General features: G+C 41.0%; 1 protein-coding gene across 1 annotated transcript in view; it reads right to left on the reverse strand.

Moving 5' to 3' along the window:
* NLRC5 (NLR family CARD domain containing 5) overlaps positions 1-13,126 on the reverse strand; it is a 193,366-nt gene that overhangs the window by 95,698 nt on the left and 84,542 nt on the right. Inside the window, exons 24-26 of the mRNA XM_089689793.1 lie at positions 10,854-10,943; positions 2,530-2,595; positions 289-372 (exon numbers count right to left, since the gene is read on the reverse strand). Of these exons, the coding sequence (XP_089545919.1) occupies positions 289-372; positions 2,530-2,595; positions 10,854-10,943 (240 nt within the window). The remainder of the gene's footprint in view (positions 1-288; positions 373-2,529; positions 2,596-10,853; positions 10,944-13,126) is intronic.

Raw genomic sequence — 13,126 nt, forward strand, 5'->3', positions numbered from 1 at the left:
TCCGCAGTGGCACCACCCGCACAGATGTGAACCGGGGGTAAGGGTTGCATTCTTCCTACTGACCTGCAATGTACGTGGAGTTTTCCAATAGACCCCAATGAATTGGTTTTCATTTTAAAGGTTCCTTGAGACCTTAAAATTATGTTAGGGGTACCTCTGGGGTAAAAAAAAAGGTTGAGAAAGGCTGTTTGAAGACATCAAAAACAGGATGAAAAAGAACTTAAACAGCAGCTAGAGAAAACAAGGAGAGCATTTTGTAGCAGAATGCGTGGAAAATGAGATACTTACTTCAGCTGTGTCACAGTATCGCTACATTGCACAAAACTGCAGAGCTTCTTCATGTGTTCTGCCTGAAATCTGCATCCAGATAATCTGCAGCACACACAGGAGAGAGCCAGATAAAAAAAATAACATTAACTGAAAAGCACCCGTACTAAACACTTCGCTACCATGCTGCAAACACATCGGGGTTTATTTACTAAAGCTGGAGAGTGCAAAATCAGGCTCACATCTGCATAGAAACCAACCAGCTTCCAGGCTTTATTGCCAAAGCTTCATTGAACAAGCTGAGGATAAAACTGATCGTTTCTTCGCAGAAGTGAGCCTGATTTTGCACTTTCTAGGTTTAGTAAATACACCCCATACCAGTTATGAAGAAAGTCACATATTTGGCATGCTAGCTAAAAACTCTCAAGACTCATTCACAATAAAGCAATTAGCTGTGGTTGTTAATGCACATGTAGTAATGCACGTTATTGCACACGTTAAAGTGCATTATGTTAAGGAACCCATTTATAAAGCCAGCGTACCACAATAGATGAAACCGTGTACGTGGCCAATGGATGAAAACGTGTACATGACCGGTGGATGAAAACGTGTACATGACCGGTGGATGAAAACGTGTACATGACCACTGGATGAAAACGTGTACATGACCACTGGATGAAAACGTGTACATGACCACTGGATGAAAACGTGTACATGACCACTGGATGAAAACGTGTACATGACCACTGGATGAAAACGTGTACATGACCACTGGATGAAAACGTGTACATGACCACTGGATGAAAACGTGTACATGACCACTGGATGAAAACGTGTACATGACCACTGGGTAAAAACGTGTACATGACCACTGGATGAAAACGTGTACATGACCACTGGATGAAAACGTGTACATGACCATTGGATGAAAACGTGTACATGACCACTGGATGAAAACGTGTACATGACCACTGGGTGAAAACGTGTACATGACCACTGGATGAAAACGTGTACATGACCACTGGATGAAAACGTGTACATGACCATTAGATGAAAACGTGTACATGGCCACTAGATGAAAACGTGTACATTACCACTGGATGAAAACGTGTACGTGGCCAATGGGTGAAAACGTGTACATGACCACTGGATGAAAACGTGTACATGGCCAATGGATGAAAATGTGTACATGACCAATGGATGAAAACGTGTACATGACCAATGGATGAAAACGTGTACATGACCACTTGATGAAAACATGTACATGACCAATGGGTGAAAACGTGTACATTACCGCTGGATGAAAACATGTACCTGACCAATGGATGAAAATGTGTACATGACCAATGGATGAAAACGTGTACATGACCACTGGATGAAAACGTGTACATGACCACTGAATGAAAACGTGTACATGACCAACGGGTGAAAACATGTACATGACCAGTGGATGAAAACGTGTACATGACCACTGAATGAAAACGTGTACATGACCAACGGGTGAAAACATGTACATGACCAACGGGTGAAAACGTGTACATGACCAATGGATGAAAACTTGTACCTGACCACTAGATGAAAACGTGTACATTACTTTTTTTTTTTAAAGCATTGCACCCCAACCCCATGGTATGTGTGTTTCAGTGCACTGTGGTGTGTTGTGCATTACACTCTTCTGTACAGTGCATTGGGTGTCATTAACAAAGCATGGCATTGCACATGGAACGGGTGCATTTGCGTTGTGGCAATACGCATTCATGAGAGCATTACCCCAGGTTCACACCTAAGCATTCTGCAAAATCCCAGAACAGTCCAGTTAACATGATTTCCTATGGGACAGGTTCACATCTCCGTGTTTCCACCCGGTGCATTTTTTGGAAAGGGTCAGGGGCTTTTTTGAATGCAAAAAGTTGCATTTTTGGTTCTACAGGCTTCAATGGAAACGCTGCAGAAAATCATGTAGTGTGTTTTTGCTGCATTTTGTATGCGTTTTGCATTTTAAATCTGCCTAGCAACAAGAAAAAAAAGGAAAAAAAGAAAGGAAAAAAGGAAAACAAAAGGAAAAAAATAGGGAAAAAAAACGCATGAAAAAAAAGGCAAAAATGCAGGTGCAAAAATGCAAAACGCAATGCAGAAACAGCTCAAACACAACCTGCATAGGTGTGAACCTAGCCTTAATGATGGATTTTAGTGCGCATTACCACACAAGTGTGAATGAGTCTTCAAAATCAATGCATAATATGCAAAAAGGTGTACAGTTACCTTACAGTCTTCGGAGAGCCTTCACAGGATGAAAATACTACATGGATAGTTTCTGTGGGATTTAAACTAGAAAGAAATATGTTGATTAAAATGTAACTGAATTACAATGTTAATCACAGCAATACATTTGCCTACATAGTTACTGCTCTACTTACAGGGGTGTAACAGTGTGTGAAGGAGCCCCATTGCAAAATCTCCGAGGGCCCCCCCGCCACCCTTACTATCTCTCTACTCTCTATTGCCTAATAGCATTCCTATACAGCTTAAATATACATTCAATGTACCTAAATGTATTTGCCAAATGATATTGCTTCCTGCGTGACTTACTTTGTACCTAGACAGCTTTGGACCCCCCCTGTGCTCCTGGGCCCCATTGCAGTTGCATGGTCTACTTTGGCTATATTTACAACTTTGTCTATTCAGTTTTACCAAAATCACTGTAAAACGGTACATTAGCATACTGCATGAATTCTGAAACAGAGGTAATACTACGGCAGTACACACTGTTACTGTGTTGTCCAAGACGAGGTACCCAGCCCCACACTGCTAGGAATTTTGCTTAGTTAGGAAGTACAGGCAGGCTTAGGTGTACTCATCATGCCACTTGCTGCTCTGAAGAACACACCTGGGGACTGGGTAGATCCACACAGACCCATGCAACATTAAGCTCATGGTGTCACTCAGCCCCCCCCGTCATGCTATCTACATCTTTGACAGCATCAGAGCACAGAGGAGTGCATCTCAGCTAGGCTTTGCAATCACACGATGTAAATAGCATGGGAGGTTGAGTGACACTATGGGATGCAAGGTGTCGAAGGTAAATGGCCAGCAGTTTCCAGCGCTGATTGTTGGACAACCAAAGCAACAGAAGTCAAACACATTGCTATGCATATAGCAAAATACACGTTATATGGCAATTTAATATTTAATATGGCTATTTTATCCTAGGGTTAACTTCCACTTTAAAGTATTACAAAACCAACCCAGGACTTGCATTTACTATATCCGCTCTCCCCGGACCCTGCATTCACTATATCTGGTCTCCCCGGACCCTGCATTCACTATATCCGCTCTCCACGGACCCTGCATTCACTATATCTGGTCTCCCCAGACCCTGCATTCACTATATCTGGTCTCCCCAGACCCTGCATTCACTATATCTGGTCTCCCCAGACCCTGCATTCACTATATCCGCTCTCCCCGGACCCTGCATTCACTATATCTGGTCTCCCCAGACCCTGCATTCACTATATCCGCTCTCCCCGGACCCTGCATTCACTATATCTGGTCTTCCACACTACACAGAACATAGAAGTGAAATTATTTTATTAAAAATAAACTGCTAAATATCTTTTCTGATCAGCAGTTAGAGCAGTCTGGTGACTTCTAGCAGTGTCCAGCTGAGCACTAGTTAAAGCTTGTAGAAGGAGTTTTCATTATGCTCTATGAGGATGCAAAACCCCTGACCTCTGTCTGAGCAGTGCTGCTTGGCCCTGTGCTGATCACATGCACTCTCCCAAGAAGAAAAAAACCTCTCTAGCAATACACAGTAAACTGAGTATGTGAAAAATGCCTACGGTGCAGTCTGTCTTTTCAGGAGATAAGAGGTGGATGCATGAACAAGGGGAGGAACAGAGCAGTCAGGATCAAACGGCCTTATTACACAATGCAGAGGATTAACCCCTTAGGTTCCACAGTGGCTATAACAAGCATTTTTACTGCATATACAGACTGATTTTACTGTTGTGGGTTTAGTAACACTTTAAGTCAATCTGTAGCCATATCAAACATATGTAACAAACGCTTACATTTTTAGTTGGCATACCCAGGTACCTGCGTGTGATTTCTGCAATGCCGCACAGTTCTGCTAGAACACAGAAGAATGGGCACTCTGATGGGAAACAGCAACTGGGTTCCAAGGGTGCCGGCTCTAACCCACCCCCTATGCTTTGGTATTGTTTGGTGAGATTGCCTATCATAGTGATGGAAGGGGAGACAGGCTAGTGCCGGTGGTCATGTGAGTGGGTCATTCTTTCCTCATTACAGCTCCCTATTTTCCAGGGTCCTCCGCAGCATACCAGACATCAATGTTTATTATGGATTGATTTTCAAGAACTGTTGCCAATACAGAAATGATATACGATGCCCATGGAGGAGTAACCTGGATCAACCTGCTTCAAGTGTTGTTTTGCTAGAAGGCAAAGCATTGTATATATCTATATTTATTTATAATGGGTGGGCACCCTTACCAACGAAGTTACAGGAAATGCTATATTCAGGGGGTACCTATACATTTTGGGGAGGCCTTGCATTCTGATGCACTTTGCAGTGTCCCGAAACGACCTGCTGACTGTACTACTGAGAGGTTAATATACAATGTCTGTCCACAGTTCTGTCAATGCAATGGTTCCTCACTACTCTTGGCATTTTCCCAAGCTCATCATTAGTCTTGTGTTCGGCAAAAGGAAATTAAATAAGCACAGTACATGCATATTCGTTAAACCCATCTGGCTGATGCGAGCGCTTTCAGTGTCATGAGATGAATCAGCCAAACACACTGTTTTTGTACCACTATAATGTCAAAAATATAATTATTAATACAAATACAGATTTAGAGATATAATACAGTTTATAAAGTAATTTCCACTAGCTTGTTTACCAGGATTTATACTTCTAAGCTTTGTTAAAAAATCCTTTTCTTCTAGGAAGCTTATAATATTCACCTCTAAAAGCTGTCATTATTCGTGGTCCTATACACATAACTCTCAGCGCTTGACCCTTATGGAAGAAAAATATATTTGAAGTATATATTAAAAATATTCTTCCCAAATATATTGCCATATATTTGAAATGCTACAACTTTGTCCATATTCAATATATTTCAATATATATATATATTATATATATATATATATGCACATACATACATACTGCATGTTGAAATGCATTTTTATTACAAAATATATGAAAAATATTTTTAAAAAATACATTTCAAATATACTGTATGTCTTTACAAAAAACAAATCTACATTTTTGGAATGCATTTACAAATATATGTACAAATATATGTTAAAATTATTTTTATATATGTTAAAAAAAATCTGAAGACTATATTTAAAAAATAGATATTTTTCAAAATATCTATTTTTTAAATATATTCTTCAGATTTTTTTTAACATATAAAAAAATCATTTTAACATATATCTTTACATCTTTACATATATTTGTAAATGCATTTCAAAAATGTAGATTTGTATTTTTAAAGACATACACTATGTTTGTAATATATTTTAAAAAATATTTTTCATATATGTTGTAATAAAAACGCATTTGAACATGCAGTGTATATATGTGTATATATGTGTATGTGTATATATATATTTATTGAAATATATTTCGAAATATATTGAATATGGCCAAAATTGTAGCATTTCAAATATATGGCAATATATTTGGGAATAATATTTTGAAAAATTATTTCAAATATACTTTTCTTCCACGTGGGGAATAACAAAGCCTTGTTGGCATATTTGACTGGTCAGCTAAGCCTTCATCTTTTTCTATATGTAAGCTCTACAGGACCTTCTGTTTCCTCTTGTACCAAATTGTATTGTAACTGTAATGTCTACAAACTGTTGGCGCTATATAAATCCTGTATAATAATAATAATATTACTCTCTTCCATGGCACTGCCTTCTTAAGGCTCCGTTCACATCAAATCCGATTTTGAAATCGGCATCTCACCCAATTTTGAAATTGTGCGACTTCACTGCACATATACTACTTATGAAGTCAGTGCGGCTCCGACCAAGTCGGAACCGCATCGATATGACCGCTTTGATAGCGGACAATAGAGAGCGACTTGGCATACGATTTGCAAGTCACAGGGCATGCAAATCGCATCCAGTGTGAACCAGCCCTAAAAAGTCACAAGGTGGTGGGATGTTGGCCTCTGTTATAGGTAACTATGCCTAATAGGTGTAGAGATATTTATTGGATCCAGGCAGCTCATAAATATGTCATGGCTCCAGGGTCCTTCAAAAAGAGTCTTCAAATGAAAAGAGAAGAGAGTGCCATATGGTTTTTGGGATCCTAATAAAGTTTATTTTTTTGCAGAGTAAGGTATTACCAATGTGTTTCAGGGGTTAAAAAGGCCTCGTTCATCATGGCCTAAGACTATTAGCTGAAGGACATCTATGTAGCAGATAAAATCCTTAGACCGTATGTATTTGCAAAGGGGTATGCAGCCTGCTCCAATTGGTGGTTCAGCCGTGTCAATGGGTCAGTCTTCCCAAAAGTGAAATTTTAAGTATAGTTGGGCTGAGTCAGACTCCGGCTTCTTATATGTCTTGCATACACAGACAATTGTCTGCCACAGTTGCTATGTTCCCAATGTGCCTTTCCATCTGGGAATAAAAGGTGTTGTCACCCAATTTATGCATGTTGTGGCACCACGGTGTTGTGCCGCCTGGTTCTGTCAGAGGTGCCATGCTGCATCTGGTGTTTTTGCAGAGCATCATGCGTTTCCATGGTGCAGGCAGGCCAAGAACCAGCACCATGGAAACACATTACACTAATCCAGGGCAGGCAGCATTCAGGCCAGCCCCAGCATTCAGAAGGGGACTGAAGTCCACATCCATTGAGACCTGCTCTGCCTCCCACCCACTGCCATACTGCCATGGCCACGATGTAGTGAATATCAGCAAGTAGGGCTAAGGACTCTAATGTGAATGGGGGGAGACTAAGGACTTTAGGAAAGGGGGTAGTAAGGACTCTGATGTGAATGGGGGGAGACTAAGGACTTTAGGAAAGGGGGTAGTAAGGACTCTGATGTGAATGGGGGGAGGCTAAGGACTTTAGGAAAGGGGGTAGTAAGGACTCTGATGTGAATGGGGGGAGACTAAGGACTTTAGGAAAGAGGGAAAGTAAGGAGTCTAATGTGAAAGGGAGGGGGTAGTAAGGACTCTGATGTGAATGGGGGGAGACTAAGGACTTTAGGAAAGGGGGAATGTAGGGAGTCTAATGTGAAAGGAAGGGGGTAGTAAGGACTCTGATGTTAATTGGGGGGAGACTAAGGACTTTAGGAAAGGGGGAAAGTCGGGAGTCTAATGTTAAAGGGAGGGGAGTAGTAAGGACTCTGATGTGAAAGATGAGGGGAAAGAAGAAGGGGGACCGAAGACTCTGATATGAAAGGGGGGCTTCTGATGTGATAAGTGACCCCATATTTTAGTGGGATACCTCAAGATTTTGCATACTTTTAAAGGATGTCATCACTGAAAAAAGGTTCAGAAACACTGCTCTATAGTATAATAATAAAAAAACCCCAACAAAATCCAACAGGGAGAGTGGAAACCCCTCATAATTGTCACTGTAGGTAGGCAGGCCAAGAAACCCAAACACAGAGATCTCACTAATCAATACAAAAGATCAATAAAATCCCAGAGAAATATCAGAAATTATCAGGGGCTTTATTTCTCCTGCATCTACCAAAACCAAAATATCAGCACTGGGTGGACTCACATCAAAACCTGAATGGTTGTAATGCTTTAGGCCTCCTTCACATCTGCACATTTTCGGTGCAGTGGATTGTACTGGCATTTTAGACAGTTATTAAATGCGTTACTAATGACCTCTATGTAACGTGCATTTTGCTGGAAATGACATAGAGGATGCAACGTGCTGAACATATCTAACGCAGGGATGTGAGAGCGGCCTTTGTATAAAATCACGAACACCCAAGGTCATCTCTTCACCAGCTTTCAGTACTACAAAAACTGTACCTCCTTTATCTACTCATTTAGTAGAAGGTCAGTGAAGTTTCCTCACACTGGTCATATATTTTCCAGGAAGATGACTAATCCAAGATCTTTTCTTTTTTCCCAGTAAATATGAAACTGTCATCTGCTATACAGCATATTTATTTCAAACCACAGCATTACAGGACTGGAAATATTGCAATAGGTTTAAGTGCTGGATGGTCACAGAGGCAGATGACTGAAGCTGGCCATACATGGTTCTTGTTTTTTTTTTTGTTCAGCTAGTGGATTGAACGTAAAAAAAAAGCCAATTCCCACCCACACAGTCAAGGTGGATGGGGGAACCCTTCCGGATGTGGTAGTGTATTCTGACAGCAAGAAGACTTTCCCACCATCAGAATACAATGATCAGTTTTGCTGGCTATTGCCGGCGGCACTGATTGTTGGGGAAAAACCCAACAAGCTGGTTGTACACAAGCTGATTGATAAGTCAACTTGTGTACAACCATCTTAGATTGTAAGCTCCCAGGATCAGGCCCTCCTATCCCTCTTGTATTGAACTGTATTGTTGCTGTATTGTTTCCCATTATATTGTAAAGCGCTGAGCAAACTGTTGGCGCTATATAAATCCTGTATCAGCTGGACACTGATAGAAGTCACCAGACTGCTATATATTGCTGATGAGAAAAAGTATTTAGCAGTTTATATTTACTAAAGTTATTGCATTTCCATGTTCTGTGTACTGTGGGAGACCAGATATAGTGAATGCAGGGTCCTGGGAGACCAGATATAGTGAATGCAGGGTCCTGGGAGACCAGATATAGTGAATGCAGGGACCGGGGAGACCAGATATAGTGAATGCAGGGTCCGGGGAGACCGGATATAGTGAATGCAGGGTCCGGAGAGACCAGATATAGAGAATGCAGGGTCCAGGGAGACCAGATATAGTGAATGCAGGGTCCAGGGAGACCAGATATAGTGAATGCAGGGTCCAGGGAGACCAGATATAGTGAATGCAGGGTCCAGGGAGACCAGATATAGTGAATGCAGGGTCCAGGGAGACCAGATATAGTGAATGCAGGGTCCGGGGAGACCAGATATAGTGAATGCAGGGTCCGGGGAGACCAGGTATAGTAAATGCAGGGTCCGGGGAGACCAGATATAGTGAATGCAGGGTCCTGGGTTTAGTAACACTTTAACTCTTCACCAGAATTGATAGGGGATCAGTCCATAAATAGACTGTTTTAGTTTTCATTAGGATTATTGAAGGGAATTTGTAAAAAAAAAAAAGTATAGATACCTGTGTTAGTAGGCTGCAGGGGCGGACTGACCATTCGAGCACTCGGGTGCTGCCCGAGGGCCTGTGGTCAGTAGGGGGCCCCATGAGATGCCCCTGGTACCTTTCATTGGCTTTTTCATAGGCTTGTTTGGGTGTTGGCGAGGACAAAGGGGCCCCATGATCCCCTATTGCCCGGGGGCCCCATGAGTTGTTAGTCCGCTCCTGGTAGGCTGTTTTGAACACCTAATGGCAATACTCTTTCTCTGAATTCTGGGCCAACACTAGTTTCAGAGCAATCACATTTCATCTTATCAGCCTTTTAATAAGAATGTACCCCCAACACACCTTCAGATGAGAAGTCTTTCACCATTGTGATAAAGCCACAGTCTGTGGAAGTCATACCACCTGAAGTCCTCTGTTGAGCTGTACTGTTCCGACCAGGATCAGTATTAGGGCTCATGTACACTGGTGTTTGGAAAACTCTTCTGAACGATGGAAACTGACTGCTGGAAAACGTAGGTTAAAAAGCGGCAGTTTAGCCGCGTTTGCATACTGCATTTATGAGCGTTTGCGTTTAGAAGCGTTTTTTAAAAGATAACCTCAGGAGACTTTCCCAAATGCCCGGAATCTACTGAAAAAGTAAAAAATTAACTATTTCAGACATTTTGAGAGGAATAGAGAGAGCAGAAGCAGAGAGAGGTTGTCTTATCTGGTTGTATTCACTATAGATCCCATAATGCGGCACATTCTACCATTTTTTTCTTCACGCAAAACCTGGAACTGGCTGCGCTGGTGTACCGGGTCCATTTGAATACATGGAAAACACTTTGCATACATTTCTGATGATGAAAAAAGGCTCTGGACAGCATCTGGATATGGAACAGTTTAAAACACTTCTAAATGCAAACGGTTATAAACGCAGTTAACTGCATTTACAAGCCTTTGGCGTTTGAAACGCCGGTAAAATCTACTCCTGAACGCATGTTTGGTGCGTTCAAAAAAACAACTGTAAACTCAACTGCCTGTAAACGACATGGTGTACATGGACACATAGGAAAACATTAGGGAGAGTTCCGGGGCTGCTGAAAAAAATGCAGAAAAGCTCCTAACTAAACATGAGTTTATCAGCTGCAGTGTACATGAGCCCTTAGGCTGCCTGGTACTTTGTGCAAAATACTATTTCCCTTTAATGCTGATTCAGAGTTACAGGACTGCTGAGAATTCAGTGTGAACTAAGCTGTACATCATTCAATATGATACTACAAGATGTTAGAAGAGCTTCAACTTACCAGGCAGTGAAATGCGTTACCTGTTTGCAAGAACTAAGGAAAGTCAGCAAAGCAAGGATGCCATCTTCTGAGAGGTGATTCATGCACATGCTGTAAAAAGTGGATTTTATGACACTTAGTGATGAACTCCAATCAATTCTGACATTTCTAGCTGCTAATGGGCCTCTTGTATGAACTGTCTAGGATGCCCACAGCAGACAACCATCTCCTTATAATTTTTAGTATATCAGTAGAAGATAACGTAGACATCATTTTTATTCAAAGTTGTGCAGATTTTTAAACCCAAGGGTGATGTTTGATTTGAACAAATGCAAAGTGCCTCAGTGAAGCATTCATGGGTTTTTATACTTTTACCTTCTTTAACCCCTTTATTCTTTTTTACCAGTGTTATTCCTTGAACATTCTTTTTCCTATGAAGAGAGATAGTGCAAGGGGACTAAAATGATAAATGCAATATATAGGGCTCATTTACACTGATGTCACCCAATGAAGAGTGTGGGGGGTTGCTTTTCAGAAAGTGTTTGATAGGTGGTAAGGCAATATGTTGCCTCCTTAATGCCCGCTTGAACACCTAATAAACATGGTTCAACCTTGAACATTTTTTTTCCTATGAAGAGATTTAGTGCAAGGGGGCTAATATGATAAATGCAATATATAGGGCTCATTTACACTGATGTCACCCAATGAAGAGTGTGGGGAGTTGCTTTTCAGAGAATGTTTGACAGGTGGTAAGGCAATATGTTGCCTCCTTAATGCCTCCTTAATTATAGTAGGCATTTTGCTGCTGCTCTTTTCCCTAGTCCACTTTATATTCCATTTCACAGTACTGTGCTGTTGAAAAACTATCTCCTGGCAAGTCTTCCTCTTCCTAGACCCCAGATGATGCTATTATTGTAGTTCAAGAATCAGAGACTGGAGTGGCTGGGGTATGTCTCAATGTAAAATTGTTAATAGCATTTAAAGTGGTATTAACCTCCCTAGCGGTCTGAATATGTCCATATTTCTGTGCTGAAAGCGGTACATTTTTTTGCATGGAAATATGTATTTTTTTTATTGTAGACCTGTAATTTCTAGGAATAATTCACTGAAATCTGTCCAAACAAGAGTCTAGTAAACATCCCCAGTATGTTACAATTTGAAACACGAAATCATAAATTATAATTTAATAAATAATCATAAAAAATAATAATATAATAATAAATTTAATTCAATAATATAATCAAACCAAAAACACTGAAATTTGAAATAGAGCGCCACGTTTGCACATCACTGAGCTTAGTCGCAAAATCGTTTTCAGTGTCTGATGACGAATTTCCCCACGAATCATTATCACTCAATTCTGCAAGGAGTTCTAATTTTCTATCGCTGTTCTCTAGCTGTCTAAAATTGCTTTTGACCTAAAGGGACGCTTTTTGTACGCCATGGACGTTTCTCAGTTTCCAGGCAGAAAGAAGAGTAAAAATGCAGGCAGGGCACAGGACAAAGCAGTAGGGACAAAATGTATGTGAAATGCTGTGATACAGTATAGTTATACTATGTGATTTTAGTGATTTTAGTGAATGTCACTTATTGTCATTTTCAAATTTCCCGCCGTTCCGTCCCCCGTACGTCCCGACGCTCGCAGGGGACAGAACCCAGATAAAAGATGCCGGCATCCGCCGGATTACATTGCCGGGGGCGCTGCAGGAGGGACATCGTGGGAGCGCAGGACAAGGTAAGTGACCGAGGGATCCCGGAGCAGCGCCGCAAGGTATTCCCGAGTGTAGCTCGGGGTTACCGCTTTTGGTACTGAAACTTTACCCCAAACTACACTCGGGAATACCACCAGGGAGGTTAAACCCAAAAGCAAACATTTACTATTTTGCATCTTACCAATTCTTAGATGTGATAGCTGCATTAGTTTTCTTTTTTATGCTTTCCTTCTTCTACCTTCATCTGATGACCTGGCCAGCAAATCTGTTCTCTTATGAAAGCTCAAACTTTCCAGCAGAATGTATTAGTTTACAGGGATTAGACAAACCATTTACCACTTCCAAGGGTGATTAAAATGATTATTTATTAATTTAAAACCTTTATGCCAAAAGGAAAAAACGATTTACTGCAACTGATCATTAAGGTGTGAACTGAAGTTTGGCTTCAATTAGTTACTGTTCTTAAATCTGCTAATACATTTAACACTCTCCTACCCTGGACTGACAGTGCTGCTGTCTGCTGTGTCCTGTGCTCATTCCTCCAGAGTGGTGTCTTACTTATACAGGAGATGTGTTATTGTC

Source organism: Staurois parvus, unplaced genomic scaffold (genome assembly GCF_062004578.1).
Source record: "Staurois parvus isolate SC_StPar_1 unplaced genomic scaffold, SC_StPar_1.0 ptg000498l, whole genome shotgun sequence".
NCBI classification, from domain to species: Eukaryota; Metazoa; Chordata; class Amphibia; order Anura; family Ranidae; genus Staurois; species Staurois parvus.